The sequence below is a fragment of the Ciona intestinalis genome, chromosome 9 (genome assembly GCF_000224145.3).
Source record: "Ciona intestinalis chromosome 9, KH, whole genome shotgun sequence".
NCBI classification, from domain to species: domain Eukaryota; kingdom Metazoa; phylum Chordata; class Ascidiacea; order Phlebobranchia; family Cionidae; genus Ciona; species Ciona intestinalis.
In genome coordinates this window covers 6211470-6235834 of record NC_020174.2, presented here as the reverse complement: position 1 = coordinate 6235834, position 24365 = coordinate 6211470, and the positions used below count along the sequence as shown (strand labels likewise).

The 24365-nt window shown below is 33.8% G+C and overlaps 3 protein-coding genes across 5 annotated transcripts; 1 reads left to right on the top strand and 2 right to left on the bottom strand.

The window, feature by feature from the left end:
• Window positions 1-222: 222 nt before the first annotated feature.
• LOC100179487 (myosin-14-like) lies at window positions 223-6530 on the bottom strand. 2 transcript variants are annotated; one of them, XM_026836046.1, is made up of 12 exons: window positions 6077-6530; window positions 5637-5707; window positions 5226-5318; window positions 4697-4812; window positions 3937-3957; window positions 3459-3627; window positions 3032-3211; window positions 2470-2609; window positions 2068-2251; window positions 1588-1797; window positions 1098-1333; window positions 223-700 (listed from the first exon to the last, which is right to left on the bottom strand). In XM_026836046.1, exons 2-12 carry the CDS (start codon window positions 5685-5687, stop codon window positions 505-507), a joined length of 1596 nt encoding a protein of 531 aa, XP_026691847.1. In that variant the 5' UTR covers window positions 5688-5707; window positions 6077-6530; the 3' UTR covers window positions 223-504. The 2 variants fall into 2 exon arrangements, with proteins under 2 accessions (XP_026691847.1, XP_026691846.1); XM_026836045.1 differs by having other exon boundaries at window positions 5637-5689.
• LOC100176439 (phosphatidylserine decarboxylase proenzyme, mitochondrial) lies at window positions 6525-8146 on the top strand. Its single transcript, XM_002130469.5, has one exon. It carries the CDS (start codon window positions 6625-6627, stop codon window positions 8044-8046), a length of 1422 nt encoding a protein of 473 aa, XP_002130505.1. The 5' UTR covers window positions 6525-6624; the 3' UTR covers window positions 8047-8146.
• Window positions 7811-24349, bottom strand: LOC100178754 (germinal-center associated nuclear protein). Of its 2 annotated transcripts, none has more exons than XM_026836042.1 (38): window positions 23803-24349; window positions 23321-23401; window positions 23090-23164; window positions 22727-22828; window positions 22246-22390; window positions 21681-21783; window positions 21444-21513; window positions 21315-21349; window positions 21188-21246; window positions 20775-20920; window positions 20368-20489; window positions 19921-20030; window positions 19493-19594; window positions 19014-19150; window positions 18511-18598; window positions 17978-18140; window positions 17469-17626; window positions 16918-17094; window positions 16504-16571; window positions 16221-16279; window positions 15618-15689; window positions 15076-15218; window positions 14657-14884; window positions 14129-14302; window positions 13665-13865; window positions 13155-13343; window positions 12622-12748; window positions 12200-12292; window positions 11708-11801; window positions 11403-11485; window positions 11120-11275; window positions 10639-10750; window positions 10058-10174; window positions 9559-9801; window positions 9142-9268; window positions 8760-8847; window positions 8397-8500; window positions 7811-8258 (listed from the first exon to the last, which is right to left on the bottom strand). In XM_026836042.1, the coding sequence occupies exons 1-38, from the start codon at window positions 24296-24298 to the stop codon at window positions 8183-8185; spliced, it is 4923 nt and encodes a 1640-aa protein (XP_026691843.1). In that variant the 5' UTR covers window positions 24299-24349; the 3' UTR covers window positions 7811-8182. The 2 variants fall into 2 exon arrangements, with proteins under 2 accessions (XP_026691843.1, XP_002130399.1); XM_002130363.4 differs by having other exon boundaries at window positions 20775-20917.
• Between the last annotated feature and the right edge of the window lie 16 nt (window positions 24350-24365).

Below are 24365 nucleotides of genomic sequence, written 5' to 3'. Positions count from 1 at the left end.
TACACACGCCCTTTCTCACAATCTTGTCTCTTTTGTACGCTCAACCAAACACACGGAATTTTCAGTCACGAGAGACGACGCAGTACACATGATCTGATCATATGACATATACAATACAACGTTTCGTCGAATTTATGATTTTACTTTTTACTGCGGAACTCTTATGAATCACCAATTGGAATTTGGATAGGCCATGGAAAAACACAGGAATGATACTTTTTATCAAATATTACTTTTAACAATTTCGTTATCCTATTACTGTAATAGCAAATACACTTTTTAACTTTTCCGCAGCCACTTATCAAGAAATAATTGTCTTGTTTGCGATATTTTCTTAAAATATGGTGCAGATAGAAGGTAAAGATTGCACAGTGTTAAAATTAAACTACGTGAAATAACTAAAAGCACAGCGTAAGATGAAGTACATGACATGATAAAAAGGAACATTTTGAGAAAATAAGATGCTTTAAAAACAGTGCAGTTTATTAAAAAGTTGATTAGAATTCAATGAATGACATCGGGTGAATCTGGCCTCTGTTCATTTTCTTCATGGTGTACGACAGTGGTTGGTTTGTTCTTTATATTTGTGAAGGAATTGACAACAGGAGTTATCGAACTGGGTGATTGTTTGTCATTATTTCCCACTGGTGGTACGTTGAATCGAAGCGGGTGTTTTGTGTTCGATTGGGCTGACTTGGGCCTGAAATAATGAAAAGCAGAATTAATTCCAGGGTAAGATCTGATAGATTCTTTAATGATGTAGTTATAGATTAGTTAGTGCATTCTCGATATATATAAGCTCCATTTAAAAAATGACATAAAATGGAACTTATTTTTTAGGGATTAATTAGAATAAATGAATATAACTGATTTATCGCGCAGCAGTATAACAACCATCTTTATAACATGTGTGTTTCATACACCTCGCACGTGCTTACTAGTTACCAACTTTGTGAGTGTTTTTTTTTTAGCATGACACTACACAGTATTAACATGCATGATGTATCTAAATGACATTTATTATCGTAATCAAGTACTCTACAAGTCTTTCAACAGCATATATTATTTAAAATCAACAAAGAGAACAATACTCTCACCTATTGCTTTTCTTTTTATGAGAATATTCATTTTTCTTAAAGATAACACTTTGTGTGGACGCTGGCAAAGCATGGTCAGATGAAACACCATTTTCACTGTCAGTATCGTCGCAAATATATTTGATGTCAATCACACTGGCAGTTTTTAATTCAGCAGATGGAGAGTTCCACATTTGCGCATTCAATGCAAATATTGTATCTGCTGAAGGTGCTTGCTGGCATTTCTGTATTTTTTCCTGAAACAAAAATATAAGGAACTTAAACATAGCAGTTAAGGGGTCTGTTTTTAACAAGGGTTCCTAAAAGTTCAAACAGAAACATAAAGTTTAGGATAATATCATTTCAGAACGAATTCAAAATAGGTCCCTGAAATTAAATTAACCCTAATTAGTCATAATTAAGTACTAAACAGCCAACAAAATTACACGCAAATCTTAAAATCCTATAAGTTAAACTTCACGAATGTACATCACTAAAAAAACCATGAAACCTCCATAGATCTTTTAGCGGCTTCTTTCCTCTCATTCTCGGCCGCTTCTCTTGCTATCTTCTCGTTCTGGATCTCCTCACAACTCCTCGCTAAAAGTCTTCTCGCATCCGCGCGCTCCAAGGTTAGAGATTCAATCTTAGCTCGATGCATATCCTCCACAGAAGACACACGATCTTCAAACTCAGCTTCCAAGTTGGAAAACTTTGTTTGCTATGACGGGTAAAATAACTTTTGTTATTACATTATAATCATTAACCCAAGAATAAGTATTGTATCACAAGACACATGTTGCCTGGAATACAAAGTTTAGTAAGTTTCACAAAAACTTTAAAATATTGCACAAAATAATAATTTAATAAGTGTTTTAAACACTATTTTTGAAACATAATATTTTTGGTATGTTAAACTGTTTAGAAATTAATAAAATTCAAGATGATTTCCAAATCCTTTAGAACACAAATTTTTGAACCAATATCTTACAGAATCTTTCAACATCAACTTTGTTTTTCGAACTGAAGATCTTTCCTCCTCTAGAATAGCACGCAGCTCCTGAAGTTCAAATTTTGTTGAATCCAGCTCATCTGATCTTCGTTTCAGCTCTTCAAGATCAAATCCACCATCCAGATATTTCTTCGACAAATTCTCTAACTCTATACGGTGATCCCTAAAATAACAATTTTTAAGAAAATATTTTAAAAAGGATACCAATTTAGGGAAGAAAAAAATAAAATAAAATTTATTACAAAAAAATCTGCAAAGAGTAAAAATTAAAAATAAAAATTCTAGAAAAGAATCTGCAAAGAGTAAAAATTCAAAATAAAAAATGTAGAAAAAAATTTGCAAAGAAAAAAGTTTTAAATAAATATTATCTTAGTGTTCTACCTTAAAACTTCCGCCATATTTGCTCGAAATTCTTTTCTGTTTGTTTCACGTTCCCTGCCAAACTTTTCCTCCATTTCTCTTCTACAATCATCCACAGCATTTTGCACGGCTCTCCTCTTCTCCCATTCCATTTCTTCAACCTAACAAAATAAATAAATATAAAACTGTTAAAAGTCTTTTATAAATATTGAATATATATTTATATAACTACAAAGTATGAGAACAAAAATATTAAGATTTTTGGGCTTTGGAAAAGAGATTAGCACGCCTGCTTCTAGCTCAATTATCAAGACTTTAAGGCTCGACGCTGCTACCATTGTTTGCATATATGTCCTTGGGCAAGACAGTTAACAACAAATGCTACCACTAAATATTGGTAATTCGTAAGCGAGCACGAGGTGTATGAAACAAAACACCGGCGTTAACAGACCGTTGTTTTCCAGCACCGCGAGGATAAAGCAAGTCACATTCATTCATACTCAATAAAACATTATGTGCATGAGTGCATGGAAAATAAGTGGACACTACTATAACACAATTAAATCCATTCCCACAACTCCACCTTAGTTTTCAGTTGTTCGCTCATTTCATTTTGCAAAGTACATCTGTAGTTCTTGAAAGACGCTTGCAACACCCGATACTCGGTTCTTAGTTGATCTTCTCTCTTCTTTGAAGCAATTTCTTCATCTTTTATCTTCTGACTGTGAGATTCTATCAGTGAATTTATTTGTCGCTCGTTGCTCTGTTGGAAATTTAGTTGTTGAATACCTAATAGATATTTTGTCCAGCGCCGCGGCAAAGTGGTTAGCGCAACTCTAACCCAGAGGTAATGGTTTCAAGGCTCATCGTTGCTACCATTGTGGGCGTATGTGTCCTTGGGAAAGACATTTACCGGCAATTTTCGCTAGTCAGGAAGCACTTTAAAGGGGTACGTTAAGTATTAGATCGCTGTATATCATATTATACTTAAACAAACTCTATGAATCTACCTCAAGCAGTCTCTTAATATCAAGAGCGTGTTGTTCCTTCATTTCTGCAGTTTGTTTATCAAGATCAAGTAAAGCTCGTTTTTTACTTCCTCCATGGTGAAGTTTCTCCTCCTCTAGAAATGTTGATAAAGTGGCAACTTGCTCTCGCAGGTCAATTATTAATGCTTCCCTGAAAACATTAAGGAATAAATATAAATACATATATAAATATTGGCATTGTAAGGATTTTATTAGGAACTCAAACATAAGAATTATATTGTAGGTTTTATGCACCAAAAGCTCTGGTCGAAGTAAATCGATTTCAGGAGAGTTTTCAGTAAAACTAATATTCATTTTTTGTTAATCTGTGTTAATGGCTGCCTAAATAATAACACAGCAATTGTACTTTATATTTTATACTGAAATTAAAATTGCTACATTTATACTGAAATTCAAAATATTATAATATACACCATAATACAAGTTAGAGCATACTCACATCTCATGAGGCTTTAGCTTCCTGCAAAATAACACAATAGTTGGACCAATGTGGTTGTATAAATATACTTAGTTTTCATTGTATGTGAGTTTGGCACTTGTGGAAAAAGAATAATGTTTTCACAGCTCAATACATAGGTGGGGAAGGGAAGGGCCTACACATATTGTGGTAGTGTGCATAGGTGGTGCTATGTAAATATGTGAGACCACGCTTATTTTGCTCACCGCTATAAAACTTTTGGTCAAATACAATCTTGGCTACTGAAATCAAAATATTATATCTCACAAAAGAAACCCAGACAAAGAAGAGCACAAGAAAATATAGGAGTTTAATGGCTTTATATGTGCCTTTGTCATGCCCAAACGTAAAGCGGGACTTTGGGAACATGATTGGTAACAATAGACACTTGGCTTACAAATGTCCTTTATTCAAGATGTTTGGAGCTGTTTCAAGTGGTAGCTATTAAGTAACAAATGGATCAAATACGACACGACAATGTATTGTGTTGAGATATGTTTGGGTTCATGAAACCATTGCCTCGCAACAATATGTTACAATGAAAACATGGCATTTAATTCAATATGTATGGAATAATAATAATATATATATACCACATGGAAAAATTATAAAACATAAAAAAATTAAAACATTATATATATTTATAAAGAATTTATACACACACTTTTTAATTTTTTTAAAAATGAAAAAAAAAAATTACAAATAAAGAAATTCTATTGAAAATAAATCCTCAACCACAAACCTTGTTGGCTGTTTTTTTAAATCAGTTTGTTCGTCCTTTGTTTTGAAAGTTACAAAAACTTTGCCTGCAGATCTGCTGACTCTGACATTAGGATGTAGATTGAAGGTTTCTACATTCTGAAAAAATATTAAAAATGTAATTTTAAAGTTAAAATATGGGTTGTGGGTTTATTTATTAAAACACAAGTGTTGTTATGACATCATAAACGATTATTCCCATTCATAAAAAGTAAAGCCAGTTAATAGACTATTGAGTTAAAAATAGGTTTGCATGAAATACATTAATTCATTATATTACTTTTGCTAACAGGAATAACATAAAATAGACTTTTTCGGCTTATTTGGTATATATATATATATATATAAAAAAAATTAAATTAATTTTTATCCAATAATTCAGTAGTAAACCAGGAATTTAACATCGATTTAGAATACCCAAGTTTTATACCCCATGCCCACTGCCGAGCTACTTAGTGTGTAGTGCAACACCCCAACAATTACAAAGTTATAAAGTACATGAATGTACAAACATGGAATTTGCGTGGGTGTTGAGATATGATGAATGGCGATTCCTTTCTGTGCAGTTGGTTAGCTTGGTACCATGTCCCAGGGTTCGGCAGTGTCTAAATATTTAAAACAAAGTAACTTGTTGCGTCTAATCAGTTAGTATAGGCTGGTAACCATAAGTATATAAAGAAAATTCCTGTCTTTTATGTTGGATATACATTATGCAATTAATTAGAAATTAATTTAATTCTTCAAAACTTTATAGAACTATATTAAATCACTCCACACCTATGTTGGGGTACTAGATAGGTTTATATAAGCTCAAAATGGCAAAATATACATTTTTTTAAATCAGTAGCTTAAAATTTTTATTGATAAAATACAAAACACTTTAACAAAAATAGATAATTTAAAATAAAAACCAGATATCTTACTGTAGGAAAGTGGACATGGTGTCCCGTTGAGGTGTTTGGCCGTCTTCTCATTTCTTAATTAATATTAGGAATTGTTAAAAAGTGCTTCAAAACATAACAAAAATTAAATACGTTGCTGTAAACTTGACCTATTGTATGTGAGTATCATAATTAGGATTTACAGTGGTTAAAACGCTTGACAGAAGATACAGGTTCAAGGCTTGACGCTAATACAATTGTTGAAATGTGTGACCTTGTGGTATAAGGTTAATGAAACAAAAAAAGGTGTTATAACTGTTGTTGTTGCCCTGCCGGACGAGAATGTATGAGTTACATTACATTCATTTCAATAAAAGAAAATAAAACATCTAAATCCCTTTCATTAGGATCAAAATAACTAAAATAACCTTAAAGATAATGTCTTAGAAAACAAATTGCCAAACATTACATTAATTTCTTACCTTTTTCGAAATGTACTTCCACCAACAAAGTTATAACAGCGTCACTTTCACACAGAAGTACCCCGTCGTCTTGGAAGGAATATTAATTACGCGTTGGCTCAAAGAAGGGAAACTACCGTAGTAAGGGAGATACGTTTTTCACGTTGACAGCAAAACGTAGATTATATGGACGGCAACGTTAAAATTAGTTGCATCTGGGGTATTTTTATATAATTTTAGCCATTCATTTTGTTGTTTATGCAGTTTTGACAATATTTTTAAGCTGAATTCGCTTTCAATTAGATAACAAGCTATTCTGCTGGATTTATAATCCTCTAACTATTATATGCAATGTGTTCGGTTTTAATCTATTTATTGGTTTTATACTAATAAGATTCGTATGACAACCTGTCTATTAAACCCCTTAACCACTTTTTTGAGAATTGAGTTAGTTGTTTTTCTGTACATATTATTTAGCCCCCCTTTTCTTGAAAGGTATAATAAGTATAGGTGTATTAACTGACAACTGTACCAACCTTAATTTTGAAAAGAAAACTTACTTTGACTAAATGATGTCCCTTCGGATTATACTTCTAAGAACACCACTGCAAACATGTAGACCCAGCGGTCATACACAATTAATAAGTTGTTTTCAAAGCAAAGTACTATGTGCCAGCTCCAATGCTGTGTTCATACACACTTTACCTCACAGAACATTTCTTCTGAGGCGAATCTTTCAACAGCCGAGCATTGGACTTAATATGCCGGGACAAGGACTTCAAAAGCTGGATGAAAAAGCTGAAAAAGAGCTTGAAAACAAAAGTCTTGTTCTACGTTTAATAAACCGTAGAATTGAAGAGCAAAATCGGGGAAGGAAATCATTTTCAATTTTACCAGATTATAAGTTCATCCTTCTGTCTTCAATTGCAATTGCCGCATTTGTGTTAACTGTTTGGATATTTTACCCCGACCTTGAAGAATCTATCGTACCAGTCTTTGAAAAGCCAACCAAGGATTTGCTCCTGTGCCCTGATAAAACTAAAACCCCTCTTGTTGTTCTGTACAAGTTACTACCATTAAGAGTATTTTCTCGTGCATTTGGTAGATTCAACCAGATTGAGATCCCTTCAATGTTACGACCTCCAGTGTATGGATTGTACTGCAAGTTGTTTCACGTAAATATGGATGAAGCGCTCGTGAAAAATTTAAAAAGTTACAAAACTATGAACCAGTTTTTCACCAGACCTGTAGATCCTGCAGCTCGACCGATTCACGAAAACGCAAAAATTGTTTTTCCATCGGATGGTAAAATATTAACACAAGGTACAGCAGAGACTGGCATGGTGGAGCAGGTGAAAGACATGACTTATTCTCTCATGAAGTTCCTTGGTCCTCTAACTGAAGACCCAACACATGACAAATGGGGTGCTTTACCAAACTTCACTTACAATTTCCAAGCGACGTCTTTTCCACTAAAAAACTACCAACGCGCTCTAATGAAAGATCCAGAGAAAAATCAACTTTACCAATGTGTGATCTACCTCGCACCAGGCAACCTACATGGCTTCAGTTCTCCAGTGGATTGGACGATAAAACACCGCAGACATTTTCCTGGTGACCTTTTAAGCGTCAACCCGAAAATCGCTTCGTTTGTCAAAGAACTTTTTATCGCTAACGAACGAGTTGTGTTATCAGGCACATGGGAACACGGATATTTCTCCATGACTGCTGTTGGTGCCACAGATGTTGGCAATATTAAAATATATGACGATATAATACTCAAAACAAACCGCGCATACTGGAAAGCTGGCACTTATTACGACATGAAGTATGGAGAAAATGGCTTGCCTTATTACAAGGGTGACCGCGTGGGGGAATTCAACATGGGTTCCACTATAGTTTTGGTGTTTGAAGCGCCAAAGGGAATGAAATTTAAATTAAATCCTGGAGATAAAGTAATGTTGGGTCAGCAGTTCTTTGCAAAAGATTAAAAATACAGTAAAAATATATTACCCCAAGATTCCCAACTTTTCTGTATCATCTTTTTATATAATTTTTTTCATCTCATTTTGATTGCATGCTTTTTATTTCAGAAAATAGTTTTTAAAAAAATGTTTAAAGAAAGTTTCAGAGCAAACTGTCGAAATATTCCATGGAAGTGTTTCCGCCTTCTTCCAACAGTTTCTTCAGCCTCTCCTCAAATCTAAAGGAAAGTTTAATTTGAAAAGACATCATAAAAGTAGCAAAAATGCAATACCCTAAAGGTGTATGCCAAAGTAATAAGCCCCCTTACCAGAGCAATTTATACTAAACAGATAGACAATGATCTAATTTAAAATACCTTTGGCTTAATATTTTTTCCTGTTCAACTTCTTTCTTCAAAGTTTGTGCTTCATAAGATTTCCCATCAGCCAACCATGGAGTAGCAGAGGCATTGCTTTGCATCTAAACAAATATTTTTTAAAACACTATAATGAGTATATGCAGAGTATATAGTACTGTGGGGTAAGATGGGATACCGCTAGCACCTAAATCCCATGTTTGATCATTTTTTAACAACTAACAACGCTATTTTAGAGTTGTGAGGATACGGTTATACATTCTATATATTATATAAACCAAATCTTGTCTAAATCCCAAGTCCTCGACAAGTACCTCACCCATATAGATTTTTATTATTATAATAACATAGGAATATATAAACCGTGGCATTCTTTGATAAAATGGTTGTCAAATTCTTTGCTGGTCCCATGGTTTGTGAATGTAGTGTATCGTACTGGCATTCAGAGTTACTGGAAAAGTAATTCAATATTAATAATGTGACAAATTCTGTAAAAACCTGATATAGCGTTCATACAGTTGCTACAAAATACACAACAGATAAAAATTAGGCCCAGCGAATAGTCACAGAGAATATATATACAAAATAAAACATTTTTAACAGATCGTATAAAAATTCTTATTTTTTCAGTTTAAAAATTCTTATTTTTTCAGTTTAAAAATTTTAATTTTTCAGTTAAAAAATTCTTATTTTTTCAGTTTAAAAATTTATATTTTATAAGTTTAATCTGTAACACATAACCTACCTGTTAACAGTAGGGTTTATCAGATCTAAGCCAAGAGCATCAAACTCCACTTCATCTAACGTTGCTTGCATTGATTGTGTAAGGCTTGTTAGGCTAAGTTTATAAGGATTGTAGCAAACCACCTGTTCTGTATAGAAACATGAATAACTTTTACAAGTATTATTTTAACTTTTGGATTAAAATAATATTATACAAAATTCATGGTTGGGAACTGTGACAGAAGTCTCCATATTAACTAATACAGAAAGAAACATGAATGAAATGACATTGGTTATAACATGGTTTGGAATTTGGTTAAAACTATTTATTGATAAAATATGGTTGTTATGCCCGAATTAAAGTCTACCTGCAACCAAGATATCCATTGAATATAAGTTTTAAACATATTAATCCTAAGCAGCAATATATGGTACCTACCTTTTTCCACATACAATATCTCCTGCAGTTTACTACTGGCCACGGCATCCACAATCCTGGGCCACGGAAATTGCTCAACAAATGTCCGAACCTCTGCAGTGGTTAAATCAAGCTGGTAGTCATATGCATACTGGTGCTGGTACAACTTCACTGTGGCTGCTACAGAAGCTGTGAGGGTGTCGTTTTTGGGGCAGGCAGTCTGGCAGTAGTTAAAAACCTTTTCATAGATTTCTTGTTCTGTTGCTAAAATGTGGAAAACATGAAAATCGTGAACAGGATATTACAGGCATACACAATGTTGGCGTGTGCCAGTAGTTAAAGACGTTTGCTCGTCCACTCCAAACAAACTAACTTAAAAAAATTTCGACAAAATGAGTTTCAAAAATGTAATCTGAAAGCAATTAGTCCTATGCATTCTTAAAATATACTAATCAGTAATCAAAATACAATTTAAAGACACCATGATTTTAAAACAAAGCAGAAGCATTATTATACACACCATATTTATCAAACACAGGGAAAGATGGAAGTTGCAACTGGTCACAAATATTTCGTAACTTTTCGAACCCATCAGCTGTGTTCCAACCTTTACAAGGCACCTCAGTATCAGTTATACCTGCATAGGATAAAGACTGCTGGAAGTTTCTTTCTACACTTTGTTGCTCGTTAGTGTAGGATTCAATGTTTAAGTCTCTCCGATCAATTTGCACAGAAAACAATTTTTCTTGAAGCTAGTATTCACTCGTATGACAGGGAAACGACAGTGGTTATAACACAGGTGTTCTGTTTCACACACTTGTGCCCGCTGACAGGTTACCATGTGCGTAAATTATTGGTTGAGTGTTTTGCCTGTCAATATAGATTAGCCCCAACCACTGGGTTGGAGTAATTACTGTAAAGTGACAGAGCACATATGCCCACAATGGTAGCAGCGCCCATCTCAAGCACCAAACTCTGGTCCATAGAAAGCAATACCATGGTGCTGCAGCATTGATATTGATTCTAATTCAGGCAACAATAAAACCCTCCTAATAATAAATCCCACACTTATCAAGGGCAGTATCATAAGTATTATTATACCTGTATCCATAGCAGGTGAAGGCCACGCTAGATTGTGTAAGTCTGGATGAGTAAGTACATCACATGTTGATTGTATGGCGTGGTTGTATATATCCACAAGCTGATGTGGCTCCTGGTACAATAGTGGTGGTATTAAAATTAAATTAATTTGATCTTTGAATGTTAACAATGTACGGCTCATATTTAGGCTTTTCTACTTATGTATAATGCAACAGGTTTCAAACAAAATATTCCCAGTATAATTATATTAACTGTAATTTTTAGCAGTTTGATTAATACCTTTAAGACTGGAAATCTGGTTTAGACATATCCATAGGCGCCAAAACCATGCAGGGGCAGATAGAGTCATTCAACTTTTAAAAAGTCTAACTATTAGTAGATTAATGCAGTGCAGAAAATCCTGGGGTCAGCCTGCCACCCTAGGTTTGGTGTTTAAGAACACACCCATCATCGCAATTCCACACAAGTGCTTATTACTTACCAGTGTTGGCAGATATAGTTGTTCACGTTGCGTGCAATGTCTCATCACTGGTTTAATATAAAGTATTGATATTTGGTGTTCAAGTACACAACGCAACGACTCACACACCCATAGTGTTGGTTCACTATGAGACACCAAAGTAATCCCCCTTTTCAACTGAAGGAAATATAAAGTTACATAACATGAATTTTTTACTTTTATATGGTGTGAATCATTTTTTTAATTTCAAATATTACCACATACGACTTATTAGATATGCAAAAGTAGTCGTATAAACTAGAACCTCTATTTCGTTGGCAATGTAATCCATTTGATGAAAGGAGAGAAGATGAAACTCGTATTTACAATCATCTGAAAGACCCAATTCTGTAAAAAAATCATGTAGAAAAACTTCCATGTAAATTTTCAATGCTTTGTTCTGTAAAAATCATATAAAATACTAAAAAAGAAATAACGTGCAAAAATTTAAATGGCCAAATCTTGCCTAAACCTTAGGACCCATGCCATGCTGTAGGGCCTTCCCCATAAAGAATAGAAAAATGTGAATGAAAGATATATTTAAGATAAAAGATGATGTAAATTACTCACCATGAAGAATTTCCCGTTCACTTAACCCCGTGTCACAGTTCACCACAATCACTGTTGTTGTTCCTTTATCCTCACATACTCGATTCAGATGATTCTTTAACAATACAAACATCAGATAAACAAGTCATAGACATCAACTGCGTACCAGGGCATTCAAATGGCGCAAAACGGCAAGTTTGTTTTTTGAGGTTTAAATGTTCTGAACACTAAAAGGATGCAGATAGTGAACTGACTGCACCAAACACACACCAACAAGATATAACTACAGTTAGTCTTTACTTTAATGAAATACAAATACCTTAAAGCCTACATTGAAATGCTACCTGCCACTTCCCCCGCATTAAAGGACATTCGTTGTTAAACATTTGGTTCTCTGGCCACAAACCAACCAGATGGACATACTCTTATCAACAGTTGCTACACTACATTTATTTTTTAAACTGCTGGAAAAAATGTGATTTCCTGCAAAGGAATTGTAGATAGTTACCTCACCTTTAAATAAGGGAAACAGTTTGGGTGAGTGATCATAACAAACAGAATGTTTGATCTACATAGATTCACTTCTGGTGTAGAGTTGAATATCACCTATTAAGTAAAAACTTATAAATCCTGCTGTGGGGAAGTGGTTAGGAGCTTGCATTGTAACCGAAGGATACCAGATTCAATGCTGTACTATAAGCGTGTATGTCCTTGGGCAAGACACTTAATGGAAATTACACCAAACGAGTGGTCACTAATGGAGTTTTGAAAATCTAGGTGCCATGGAATAATAAGCTAAATTTGGCATAAATTTTAGGTGTCAGGACCCATGGCGTGCCCTGCTGTAGGACCTCACCCTTGCAAGGATACCAAAATGTAAGGCATCCCATCAAAACTATAGCTCATAAATTTAAAAACATAAACCCATAGAACACCTGGCAACATGCTGATATCTGTCTTCTGGTTTCACCAAATGAATAACGATTAAATAATTTCACTTCAGTGTCTTCTGTTTGTGGAAAGCCAAACTTTTGTTTTAACCAAGCCAGCCATGTGTGGTCACTGAAAAGTATTTTGTTCATTTTTAGTTTCATGCGGTATTTACTGATTAGTTTTCAGAACAGAAACAAACCTTTTTTTTCGATTTTGAATTTTTCTTTAGAAACAAATGAAATATAAGCAAATGATAAATACATTAAAAATATTATGTATTAGTACATAGACTCAATCACCCAAACTATATTTCACACATATGTAAGCATACTATACCAAACCAAAGGAACCACTGGTAGAATATGGAACCAAATTAGTGGTAAATTTAGGTTGCTACTTAGGGTTTAGGAAGGGTGTATGTATTTAATACATGCGCCATAACAATGCATGTAAAGTATCTAAAAACTATTTAAGTTTTTTAAATTAAGACATGTCAGGAACCCGGAGGTTCCGCTGGCTGCCCCTCTGACCACACCTGTTATGAGATAGAATTCCAATCTTCCAGTACAGATGTGTGGCTTCCGTATCCAACTTATCATGCATTGCATCCCATAACATGTCCAACACTGGTAGTTTCTCAGTAAAAGCTCGCTTTTGTGTTTCACAAAACGAGCCAGCTCTGGATTTCAGGTCTTTGGACATTTTAGCATGAGAGTCGTATAATCTGTGGTGTTTTAAAATTTAAAGAATATGTTTGTAGTACTCTACTTGTAGATCAATTTCATTACAAATAAAGACATTATTCAATCAAACATAAAGCTAAAAATGGATAGCACTGGCATTGGTAGACGATAGAAACCAAACTATTAAATGAAGACAATTAAGACAACACTGTATAGCTGTAACTATACAGAACGTTACAACTGAACTTAACTATATTTGTGGTAACTTGTAAGCGGGCACGAAGTGTATGAAACAGAACACTCGTGTTATAACGACTGTCGTTGCCCGCCATAAGAGGATAAAGTTACATTCATTTACTTACTGTGGCAGGGGGTCCATAGAAAGCGGAAATTCTCGTTTTCCTTCAATCGAAAAACTGTTTCTACGAGGCAGAGAATGATTTTGAACTGGTGTGGGTAAGAATTCATGTACTTGTAGTTGCACAGCACGCATGGCGGGGGCTGCAGGGAACTTCATTCGAGCGTATCTTCGCTTTTGTAGATCACTAAGCATATTTCTCCACCTGGGGGTAGGAATATGTAACGGAAGAATTAGATAATTAAACTATTACTAAAATCCCACAGTTTTATGTGATTCTAATGGAATAGGAGACTGACGATACCATTTAGGCAAAATATATATTTTTTTAATTAAACAATTGGTTGGACTGGAATTTTGTCTGTTACGTTCATAGCACCAGATCCTTGTTGTATTAAATAATATAAAGTACAGTCATTGCAAAGTTGAACAGATACAAACAATTTCCAAACATTTAAATAAACTCACTTATTGAAAGAGTTTTTCAGTGTAGTTTTCTCCACTATTTTATGAAGTGTAGTGTGGCATGTTATTCGCTCCGATCTTAAAACTTCTTTCACCGAATTGAAAGATTCTTCTTGAATTATATCTTCTAATATTTGGTGTGTTGCGAGTGTGGATAGTTTGTCTAACCGGGCTTCTCTGTGGTGAATGTGAATCAATGAACAAAATTGAACATTTATTGGGGATTGTGAGTGAATTTTTATTGAAGAATAACCGAATATATGATGAACACTTATTTATGAATAATTGAATGAGTGCATGAACACAAATTAAAGGTGAATGAATGAGTAAATAAAACTTGTTTATTCTTGTGTGGCGAGCAACAGCAGCTCGTGCCTGGTTATAAAGTGACCATGTACGTAACTTTCAGGCTGATTGTTTTATGTGTATATTTAAGTATATACAAAACTAATATATTACTTTGTAAAAAACGATAGACACTGATATGATTGATATGCAACAAACATGCTTATTGAACTTACACAACAATACCTGTGTTCATGTTTTGATATTTCATGAATTTGTTGCGACACGATTGTTTCTTCCATCTGTGTTGCTAATTCCATTGAATATTCACGAAGAAAAACTTCTTTCTCTTCTTTCAACTTTCTCTCTCTCATTTTCCTCTCCAACTGCTCCCTCTTCCTCTTCTCCTCCTCCCTCCTTCTCATTTCCTCCTCAGCAGCTCTCCGTAATGCTCTCTCTTGCTCCTGCTGAGCCCTACAGAAAATAAAAGTGAGATTTTTTAACAAAATTATTTTAACTACCTAACAAAAATAAAGTTTTACTCCAAAAATTTGTCAGATTTTTTAACACCCCAAAAAGTATTTTTTTAATTTTCACCTAAAAAACATTTTACCGCCACATATTTGCACATTAAACAGGTTTTAAATATTATCGAAATATCTCACATTTTGATCTTTTGTTGTTGCCGTACTTTCTCTTCCTGGAGGACCTCGGAGCAAAGGATTCTTATTTCAGCATCCACATCATTACGGAGGACGACATCAGTTATTTCAGTGCTGGCTTTCACCAAGTCTCGTGCTTTCACAACCTTGGATTATTTAGGAAAATTAATATCTCAGCGTGTAAGGATCTGGGTGTACAATGTAACAAACAAACAAATTCAAGTTTATTCCATTATGTCAAAAAAGAAGATATATGTTTCGCCTAAAATGCATCATCATTCTCAGATTCAGAAATCATGGTATGGTAGGGTGGGGAAGATGGGACACCTTTAGCACATAATATCCAAATATCCTGATCATACTTTAAACAATTAACAACGGCCAATGGAAGTGGTGAGAATAAGGTTTTATAATTCCTTGAGTGTTGTTTGTTTGCTTCGACATAGGACAAGAAAAAGGTGTAAGAAGAAAGGTTTTCCCGAACCCGAAAACAGAATGCAGTTGGTCAATGCAATGCCTAAGAAAGTGTTCGTATATTTATTTACCTCAATAGAAACATCAAGCACCATTTCATCAATTACTTCATGAAACAAAGACTTTGCGATTAATTTCACCATCTGTGGATTGTACATATATAGTGGCGCAGCCAGAAAAAAAATAAGGGAAGGTTTTAATCAAAAAAAATTTCAAAAATTTTTTTTTAAATTTTTTTATAAGGGGGGGTCGCGACCCCCTAAACTCCCCCCCCCTGGCTGGCCACTGTATATATATAATTAATTAATTATACATGGTGTCATTATTTAGGTTTAAGGTTTGTGGGTTTATTGTATTATAAATTAAGCCTATCAACATTTTTTAATTTCCCCAAGAGTGAACGAATGTAACTTGCTTTATCCTGGTGCGGCTGGAAAACGACAGTTGTTATAACACGGGTGTTCATAAACCTCGTGCCAGCAACGACAAGCCTTGAACTCATTTCAAACCTCAGAGTTACAGGCAGGTGTTATAACGACTGTCATTTTCCAGCCTAAAAAAAACCTACTTAAATTAGTAAGCGAGTTACAGGCAGGCGGAAACGAGCTCTCGAACAAAGCTACAGAGCCAGCCAGATATTTAAGTAAGTTTTATTAGCACCAAGTTAAACTTACATTAGTGAGGACACCGGCAGGTAAACCTTGTGTTTGTGGTATTGACTGTTGTGTGGTCTCTGTAAAAAGATAATATCAATAAAACCAAACTACTCAAATCAAGTATAGCATTCACAAAATTATAATTCAAATGTTTTTTTCGAAAACATTTAAACAGTTTTTTTTGTAAATAATTTTTTTAGTTTAAAGCTACAATTGAATTTTAACCACACCTTCGTTGGTGTTGCTAAATGATCTCTGTTTTATAAAAAGAAATGTTTTATATATGCAGTAAACGACCAACCTATATTTTCCTTCTGTGGTTCAAAAGTATCTACTGTATCTAGTAGAGCAGCATGCTTGCCAATGTACCTGGAAATCATGGTTTCATTTCTTAAAGTGTGTTTTTCAACTTTCCTATCTGTAGCTAATGCATTTAAAACTGTTAACAAAAATTCTGAAACCAAAATTTCATGGTGTTTTTTTCTTAATATTAAACACATTTTAATTATTAAAGGAGCATTTTATCACTTTTTAGAATAAAATAAAGTTAAAAAATTGTTTTATACCATTTGCCATTTCATGTACTATTGCACACACCTGACAAAAGCAACTGTAATATTTTCAATCAAAAACTATAATTACAAATTTCAAAATACCTTATCAAAATTTTCCAAATTTTCAAATATTTTTTTAAATTCTGAACTTTATTTCTCACCTTCCTTCTTCATCGAAACTGGACTCTGGATGATGAACATTCGGACACGGAGTCCTCCCGTGAGCGATGATGATGCCAAGGGAGCGTCCGGACATCTTGGATGACACCAGATGTGAGCGGAAGACCGACATCGCAACGTCAACCTCGCAATTTTCAGATCTCGATAACTCAATAAAACTAAAACAACGAAAATTTAAAATTGTGGAAAAGTAAAAATATTACAATTTATACTCTATTGGTGCCAAATACATTATAAGTCTAAACGAGATTTCTTTCAGTTGTTTGTGATATGATCTCAAAGCAAATTCTAAATGTCTTGATATATAGTGGACTAAACTTGTAAACTGTAGAATTATTTAAACATTGCAAAACACTAGAGGTCAAATCCATGCGATAGCACCCTTGTTGTTGGGGTAATGGGCCAACTGTGGTCTAAATCTCAGGTCCCATGGCGCATCACGCGGCAGACCTCACCTATGTAGAATAAAACATACAAAACACACATTCTGTCTTTTAAATATTTTGAAATATTTAGGTTTGAAATTTTTTACCCTGGTTTGGTGGCGATCATCAACTCAGTGCAGAAAGCATTAAGTTCATTTTCACTACTGAAACATAACGTGCGCATTACGTCCTCCATCGGCACCCATGTGCTTCCTTTAGCTGTTGTGTACGCTCGTGCCATTGTAAGAATGGCCTGCTTGCGCACCTGGTGCAAAAAAATAAAAATATTAAAAAAAAAATTTTTTTTTAAATAAAAATAACAGTTTTTTTGTTTATTTTTACATAACAAAGTTTATTCTGTTTTAAGTTTGGCACAATAATGACTGCATAGTTTTTTAAAGCCCAAGTTCTGTGAAATCCCAAAAGGACAATGCACAAGATAATACAGGTATCAATATAAAAAGTTCAAAAAAAACTATTTTTTAAAAAATTTTCCTTTAAAAAACTTTCTTTTAAAAAACTATTTTTCAAAAAACTATTTTTTAAAAAACTATTATTTAATTAAAAAAGAAATTTTAAGAAACAGAAAGTATGCAAACATACACTGAATATATACCTGTGTAAAATATCTGTGTAGAATGGCAGCTTGCAGGTAAGTTGATTTTTTAACCACGTTAAAGAATCTTGCGTAGTTGTTACTATGTACGGACGAGAACGCTGCTACTGCAATCTGGACACTAGGTGATGATCTCGTACCAGCTTTCATATTTTGTAATTCTCTGAAGAAAGTCAAGATTTTAGGATTTCAAATTAAAAAAGCTAAATAGTTTTTTACAGATTAAAACTCATTGCAGGCTAACATCACTTTTCTATATGAGTGAGGTCTTTGTGGGAGAACCTGAGATTTAGACAAGATTTTACCCATTACCCCAACACACAGACAGGACACCAAGTTACATACTACACAGATGTAACTTTGTGGGTGATTGTTTTTCTATATTGCTGACAATTTAGAAAGCCCCTTAGTGACCACTGGGTTGTAGCAATATCCAACCATATACCGGTTCTCATTATATGAATACAATTGTTTCACACATCTTAACATAAACTTTATACCCTGACGCACAAAAACAGGAATCTGCAACTCACCTTAAAACATCCGACGTTCTGTTAATATTAAGCAAGATGTGATAAGCTCGGAACTCGGGCTCATTATTTTCAAATCCAGGTAAAATATCTGTGGAAAAATTTCATCAAGATTTTGTGACTAATAGAAACACACTGGCTAAATCCCAAAAGAAATACTTGCAGGACCTTACCCACATAGAACAAACATAATGCTCAAGCTCAAGGTAATATATTTTATATTTATAAAATGTCTGGCCTTTGAAAACTAAGAAAGAATCAAATTTACTTCTTTTTATTTTTTTTATAAATTTGTAAAACATTTTATAAATAGGGACCACTATGTTGGAGCAATTACCCTGAAATGTCTTGTTGGCTTGCCGAAGTACACATTGAACCCACAATGGTAAATTCTTTTGGCTACTTGACAAAATTTAAAAGACAAAAATAAAATAGTCTATTTATGAAATTTAGCCAACATGCCAAGACGAAATTTGACAAGGAATATTTTATTTGTGCATAACAACCTTGTTGATCATAGTTAACATCAGTATACATATCCAGCACGGTTTTCATGGTTTTTTCCAAGTTTTCGTTGTTTATTTTTGGATCAAAATTATGCCGGTCTTCCTCACACAGTTCATGGGCGCAACATATGTGGAATCTGGGGGGTAACAGCAACTATTTACTTTCCAACTAAATTCATTTATTGCAAATATTATGAAGATATCAATAGAGCATCTAGAGTCTGGTGGCGGGAAAATAACAGCAACTATTTATTACTTGTATATTACTCTATGCCTGGTAACAATCGTAAAAGTATATGAGACGGTTTCATTTATATATATAGCGGCACATTCAAAATGGGGTCAGGGGGGCAGCTCTTTTTTTAAAAAAAACAACAAAATTAAAATAAAACAATATATATTTAAACCCTTTATTTTTGTTCTGGTTGCTTCACTGCATTTATATTAATAAATAACTTGACATAAACATCAGTTCTTACCTTGCACATTCTTCAGTGACTTGTACAGCATATACGTCATTAGATTGTTGAATAGAAATCTCTTTTCTCATTGCTCGTGTACGGTTCCATAAGAAGTCATACCTGTATGGTAAATAAATTACATTCATATATTTCTTATGTATTAACTTAGCAAACCACATATGTATTATATATCTTAAGATAAAAAGTTACAGTACAGTCATACCTGTATGGTTTAAAAGGCCATTTTCACAAACATTCAACATATTTGTATTCTTCATTCTTTAAAAATAACCTATTTTTGTTTCAAAGTATTTTATTATAAAATAACATATTCTTTCAATGGGATATGTCGTTTAAATTAACAAAGACAGCAACATACCTCTAAAAAACCAAGGACATGAGCCTAACCTACAGTAACATATTTAATATTTATAAACCCAACGTACCAGTCAGCAATCCTATCCCTGTCAATGCTATCAATGATGTGTGTAAGAAGATAATCCATGGTTAAACGAAGAACTTTTGTTGGACGCAGCTCGTGTGAGAGAGCTTCCTCCTACAATATACAAGCAATTGAAAAATTAAAACAAATGGACAATAGTTTTTGTTATTATCATATTTCTATGTTACAACTACAAGTTTCACACAATACGGTCAAGTGGGGAAAGATGGGACACCTTTTCATTTTATTTTCTCGTCAAATAATTACAAAACCTATCTTTAAGGCTCCAATAGATGTTATTAATTGTTTAAATACGATTAGAATGTTTGGATATTATGTGCTAAAGCTGTCCTATCTTCCCCCACAGTACTATACATTAATTCAATCATAAAAACCACATCATGCATGAATAAAATCCACCAATAGCATAAGATAAAGATAACATGGTTACCTGATCTGCAGATGACCTGCTGTATTCCTTCACAGCCAATCTATGATCGATTTTCTTTGTCCCAGGTTCCGTTTCATAGCTCGCCAATAAGTTTCTATGTTGACGAAGGTAACGTTCTTTCTCTGCAGGGGGATAGTATTTATTACCACAGGAAAATTTAGCATTTTAGGCTTCTTTTGCAGAGACTGACAATTTAGGCGAAATATGTATCTTTTATAAACAACAATTGGTTCGACTTGATTTTTGTCCGTTACGTTTTCGTAGCACCAGATCCTTACTGTATTTCTTCACACAAGAGTCTTTAACTCTATGAGCACCAGATCAGGGTCAGATTCGCAGAATTTATTATAGACGAAAATGTAACAGACAAAAAATTCTTATTCAAATTCCAAAATAAATATTAATACCTGGGCACATATCAGGGCAGGTTCCAATGGTCACAATGGCTTTGGATAAATCAGATTCTTTTACTAAGCGTGTTCGAAGTATTTTATCAATTCTTTCAAGAACAGTAAGTTTTTCTGTATCTGTCTTAGCAATCGTTGTCACTCTGATGGAAATAGAAGAGAATAAAAAAAGGAAAAAGGAGCATTTTGAGAGACTTGAGAAAAAAAGATTTTTGTTATAATTTTAATTTTTAATTTAGTATTTATTTATTCCACTATTACGTTACAACAGAAAACCTTTACAGTAAACTTATTATTTTGTTAAGGGCAAAACTTATACAAAAACCCATTGCATCGAACACATGGCCTGTAATGTTTGTTTTAAAACTAAATCTTTAAAATAGAGGTTTTACATTATTTTGTAAATATCAAACCTGTGTCCTGTAGTTCCTTGTTGTGGGTTCAACCTTGGTTTTTGGGTAGATGGAAACTTCTAGAAAAAAAGTAATAAAAAATCTTGGTTATTTTGCCAAAAATATTATAATTTACATATTTTTTTACCTTGACAACTTTTTCTGTTGTCTTTTTCTTTGTATCTGTAACAAATAGAAGTAAAATAGATTACTTTACAACATGCCTGGTAGCAGAAGTAACAGAACATTTAAAAATGCATTAGTATCAACAACATACCCTCTGCATCTTCTGTTGATTGCCTCGACTTGGTCCCAAAATAAATGTGAATCGCTTTTCCAAAAAGATTCTGACAAAAAAGATTATTTTTACACTAAAGTGAAATTTTTCTTATGAATGTTACTATACACAATTTTATTTTAAATTACTGGAATATATAAAATAAAAAAAATATATATATATAATTGATTTTTTGTCTGTTTTATTCTAAATACTTAGTTTTAAACAGCAACTTACTTTTCCTTTCATTTTAGCTTTCGCTGCTTCCTCATTGGTGGAGAATTTAACGGACGCCGAATTCTTGTTTACGTTGGTTTGAACACGTATGACATTGCCAAACCTTTATAAAAAACAAAGTCTAACTTTAGATTAGCAGTAACATAATTCATAAACAAACTCGCTGTAGTATACCCCTTAGTGGTATCACTTATTCACTTTGATTGGGTATATACACACTTTGGGTAATGCGACAACTTTTGCGTAAATCTCATGTCTCGTGGCATGTCACTTTAGGTCTAGGACCAAACCCCCTTAGAAGTGAAAGAGGGGTACAACAGATACTTTAATAAAATAAAATAAGTTAAATAACATAACTATTGATTTATCTCTTCGAAAACGACAGTGAAGTCTATGTTATTTAAAGAACGAAGATAAGGGAATCAACAGCAAAACAACAGTCATTAAAACACATTGTGGATAAAAGGTGTTGAAAAGTGTGGCAATTAAAAAAAAATTTGGCAATTAAAGAGTGTCAGCTCAAAAGAGTGTTAGTTCTCAGTTGCAACAATAATTTGTCCCCAACCTTGAAAAATGTCGCCTAAGTTGATCCTTGTCGTTCGACTCCCTCGGAATCCCAGTACACACAAGCTGGTTAGTGATTGCGTTCTCAATTACACCAGATGACGATTTTCTTCGCAGGCCTCCCAGTATTCGGGCAGGTTGTTTAGCTGGGAAATTATATTGTTTTTTTTATTAAAAACCAACATATTTTTTGGATTTTTATTAAAAAATAAACTTTCAATTTTTATTAACTTTAATTAACTTCTCAATTAGGAAAAATTAAATTGAATGAATCACTTTTAGATTGGAATTTTAAAATAGAATATTACTAAAGTAAAAAGTAGGTACTCGAGCTATTTGAGTGGGCTGTATTTACCCAAGTTTGATGAAGGGGTAACAACAAATAACTTTTTTGTCATGAAAACCCATATTTAAATAAAATTTGCCTATGTAAATATTTCAAAAACTTTGGTATTACATTATTGAAAAAAATCTTTTTAAACCTTTGAGGCTCCTGGGTGAAATTTTGTTGAGGGGTTTCTTAGTTTCAGTTGATGATGGTTGCATTTCTTCATTCGGTTTCTGGCTTAAAGTTTGGAACAATCCTGTTGATGAAATGCATTGTGGTTATAATAGTATTTAATGTAGTGTAGTACAGAATGTACATCATTTAGTGTGTTATATATATTGTACATTCAAAAACACAGACTGCTTTTCATATATTAATACAAAAACACAGACTAATGTATGACTGCTCTGGTTTAAGCAAAAAGACACATAAATAAATTTGTTTCTACGGTACACATGTATATACTTCCTTTACACAACAATGTATTCCATCATAAACAGTCATAAACAGTCAATACCTTTATGGCTTGTTCTTTTCAATGGTGACTTAATAGCTCTTGTATTATCAGCAGCTGTTACTGCAGATGATGAATCTAAAGGTAAAAAGTATTTGTTCAAAAACGTTCATATCTATTTTATTTAAAAAAACAAAAAAAATTGTTGATAAATTTGGCTTTGGGCAAATGTGATAAATTCATTTTTTGTATTTGGTTTGTAAATGCTTGCTTGACCAAACATGACGTATCCACCTGAATCTATGGAGCGTTTCCTTCTTACAGAGAAAATATTCTCGGCCGTGTCACTTTTTCGTTTCACTGCTTTGCTTTGATCTGAAATGTTGATTTTGGATTTTATACTAAAGACATATATATAGTACTACGGTATGGAATCATAAAACAATTTATATTGTAAGTAACAGACATGGTGGAAGCAATTTAGCTCAGTACGGATGACTTACGAATAGTTTGTTAGAATTGCATTTTTTTATTATAAATGAAAAATTCCTGTGTGGCAAAGCTGGTAGTTAATAGTTATTATAACATGGGTTTTTAAAATATGGCTGACAATCTGGACAAACCATAAGAAACTAATGGTTTGGAATGATGGAAAAATGTCTTGCCCCAAGTAATATGCTCTTATATTAGCAGCATAGAGCTGGGTAGAAGCAGATGTGGCAACCACTGTACTGTAGCATAGGATTAAATCCCCCCACAAAGTGTAACTACTTTACCTATAGCTTGGGCAACTGGTAAATTCTGAAAGACAGGTTTTGCTTGGAAGTGATCTGCGTTGCTTTGGCTTGAAGTGGGAGGAAAATTATGTGTGGGTGATGGAAACCCTGCAGTAGATGACATGGTGTTTGGGAAATTTGGTGTTTTTGTCTGAAAAAGACCAACTGGTCCTGTTTGTCTTTTAAACACATTCCTGTTGGAAGGGTCTGAAGTAGAGCTCGATGGAATTGATTGAGAAATTCCAAATCTTGTCGGAAAATTACCAAATGTCGTCGCCCCACTTGGTGAAGGATTGAAGAAGCCAGGTTGGAGGATTCCACCTGTGTGTTGGTCACTTCTGGAGGGGTTAGAAGGAACTAATGTCTGTGTAAATGACCCTTGTTGTATATGGGAGCCAAAGCCGGTTTCTTGTGTTTTCTGTATATTTGGTTGGAAACTGAACAAACCCGGCATCGGATGTTGCGTTTTCCTGCTTTGCTCGTCATTTTGCTCCATGACGGGTTCAAGCAGTCACAAAGTAATAAAACCCCTAATGGTTGAGAATTAGGACCTAAAGAAATAT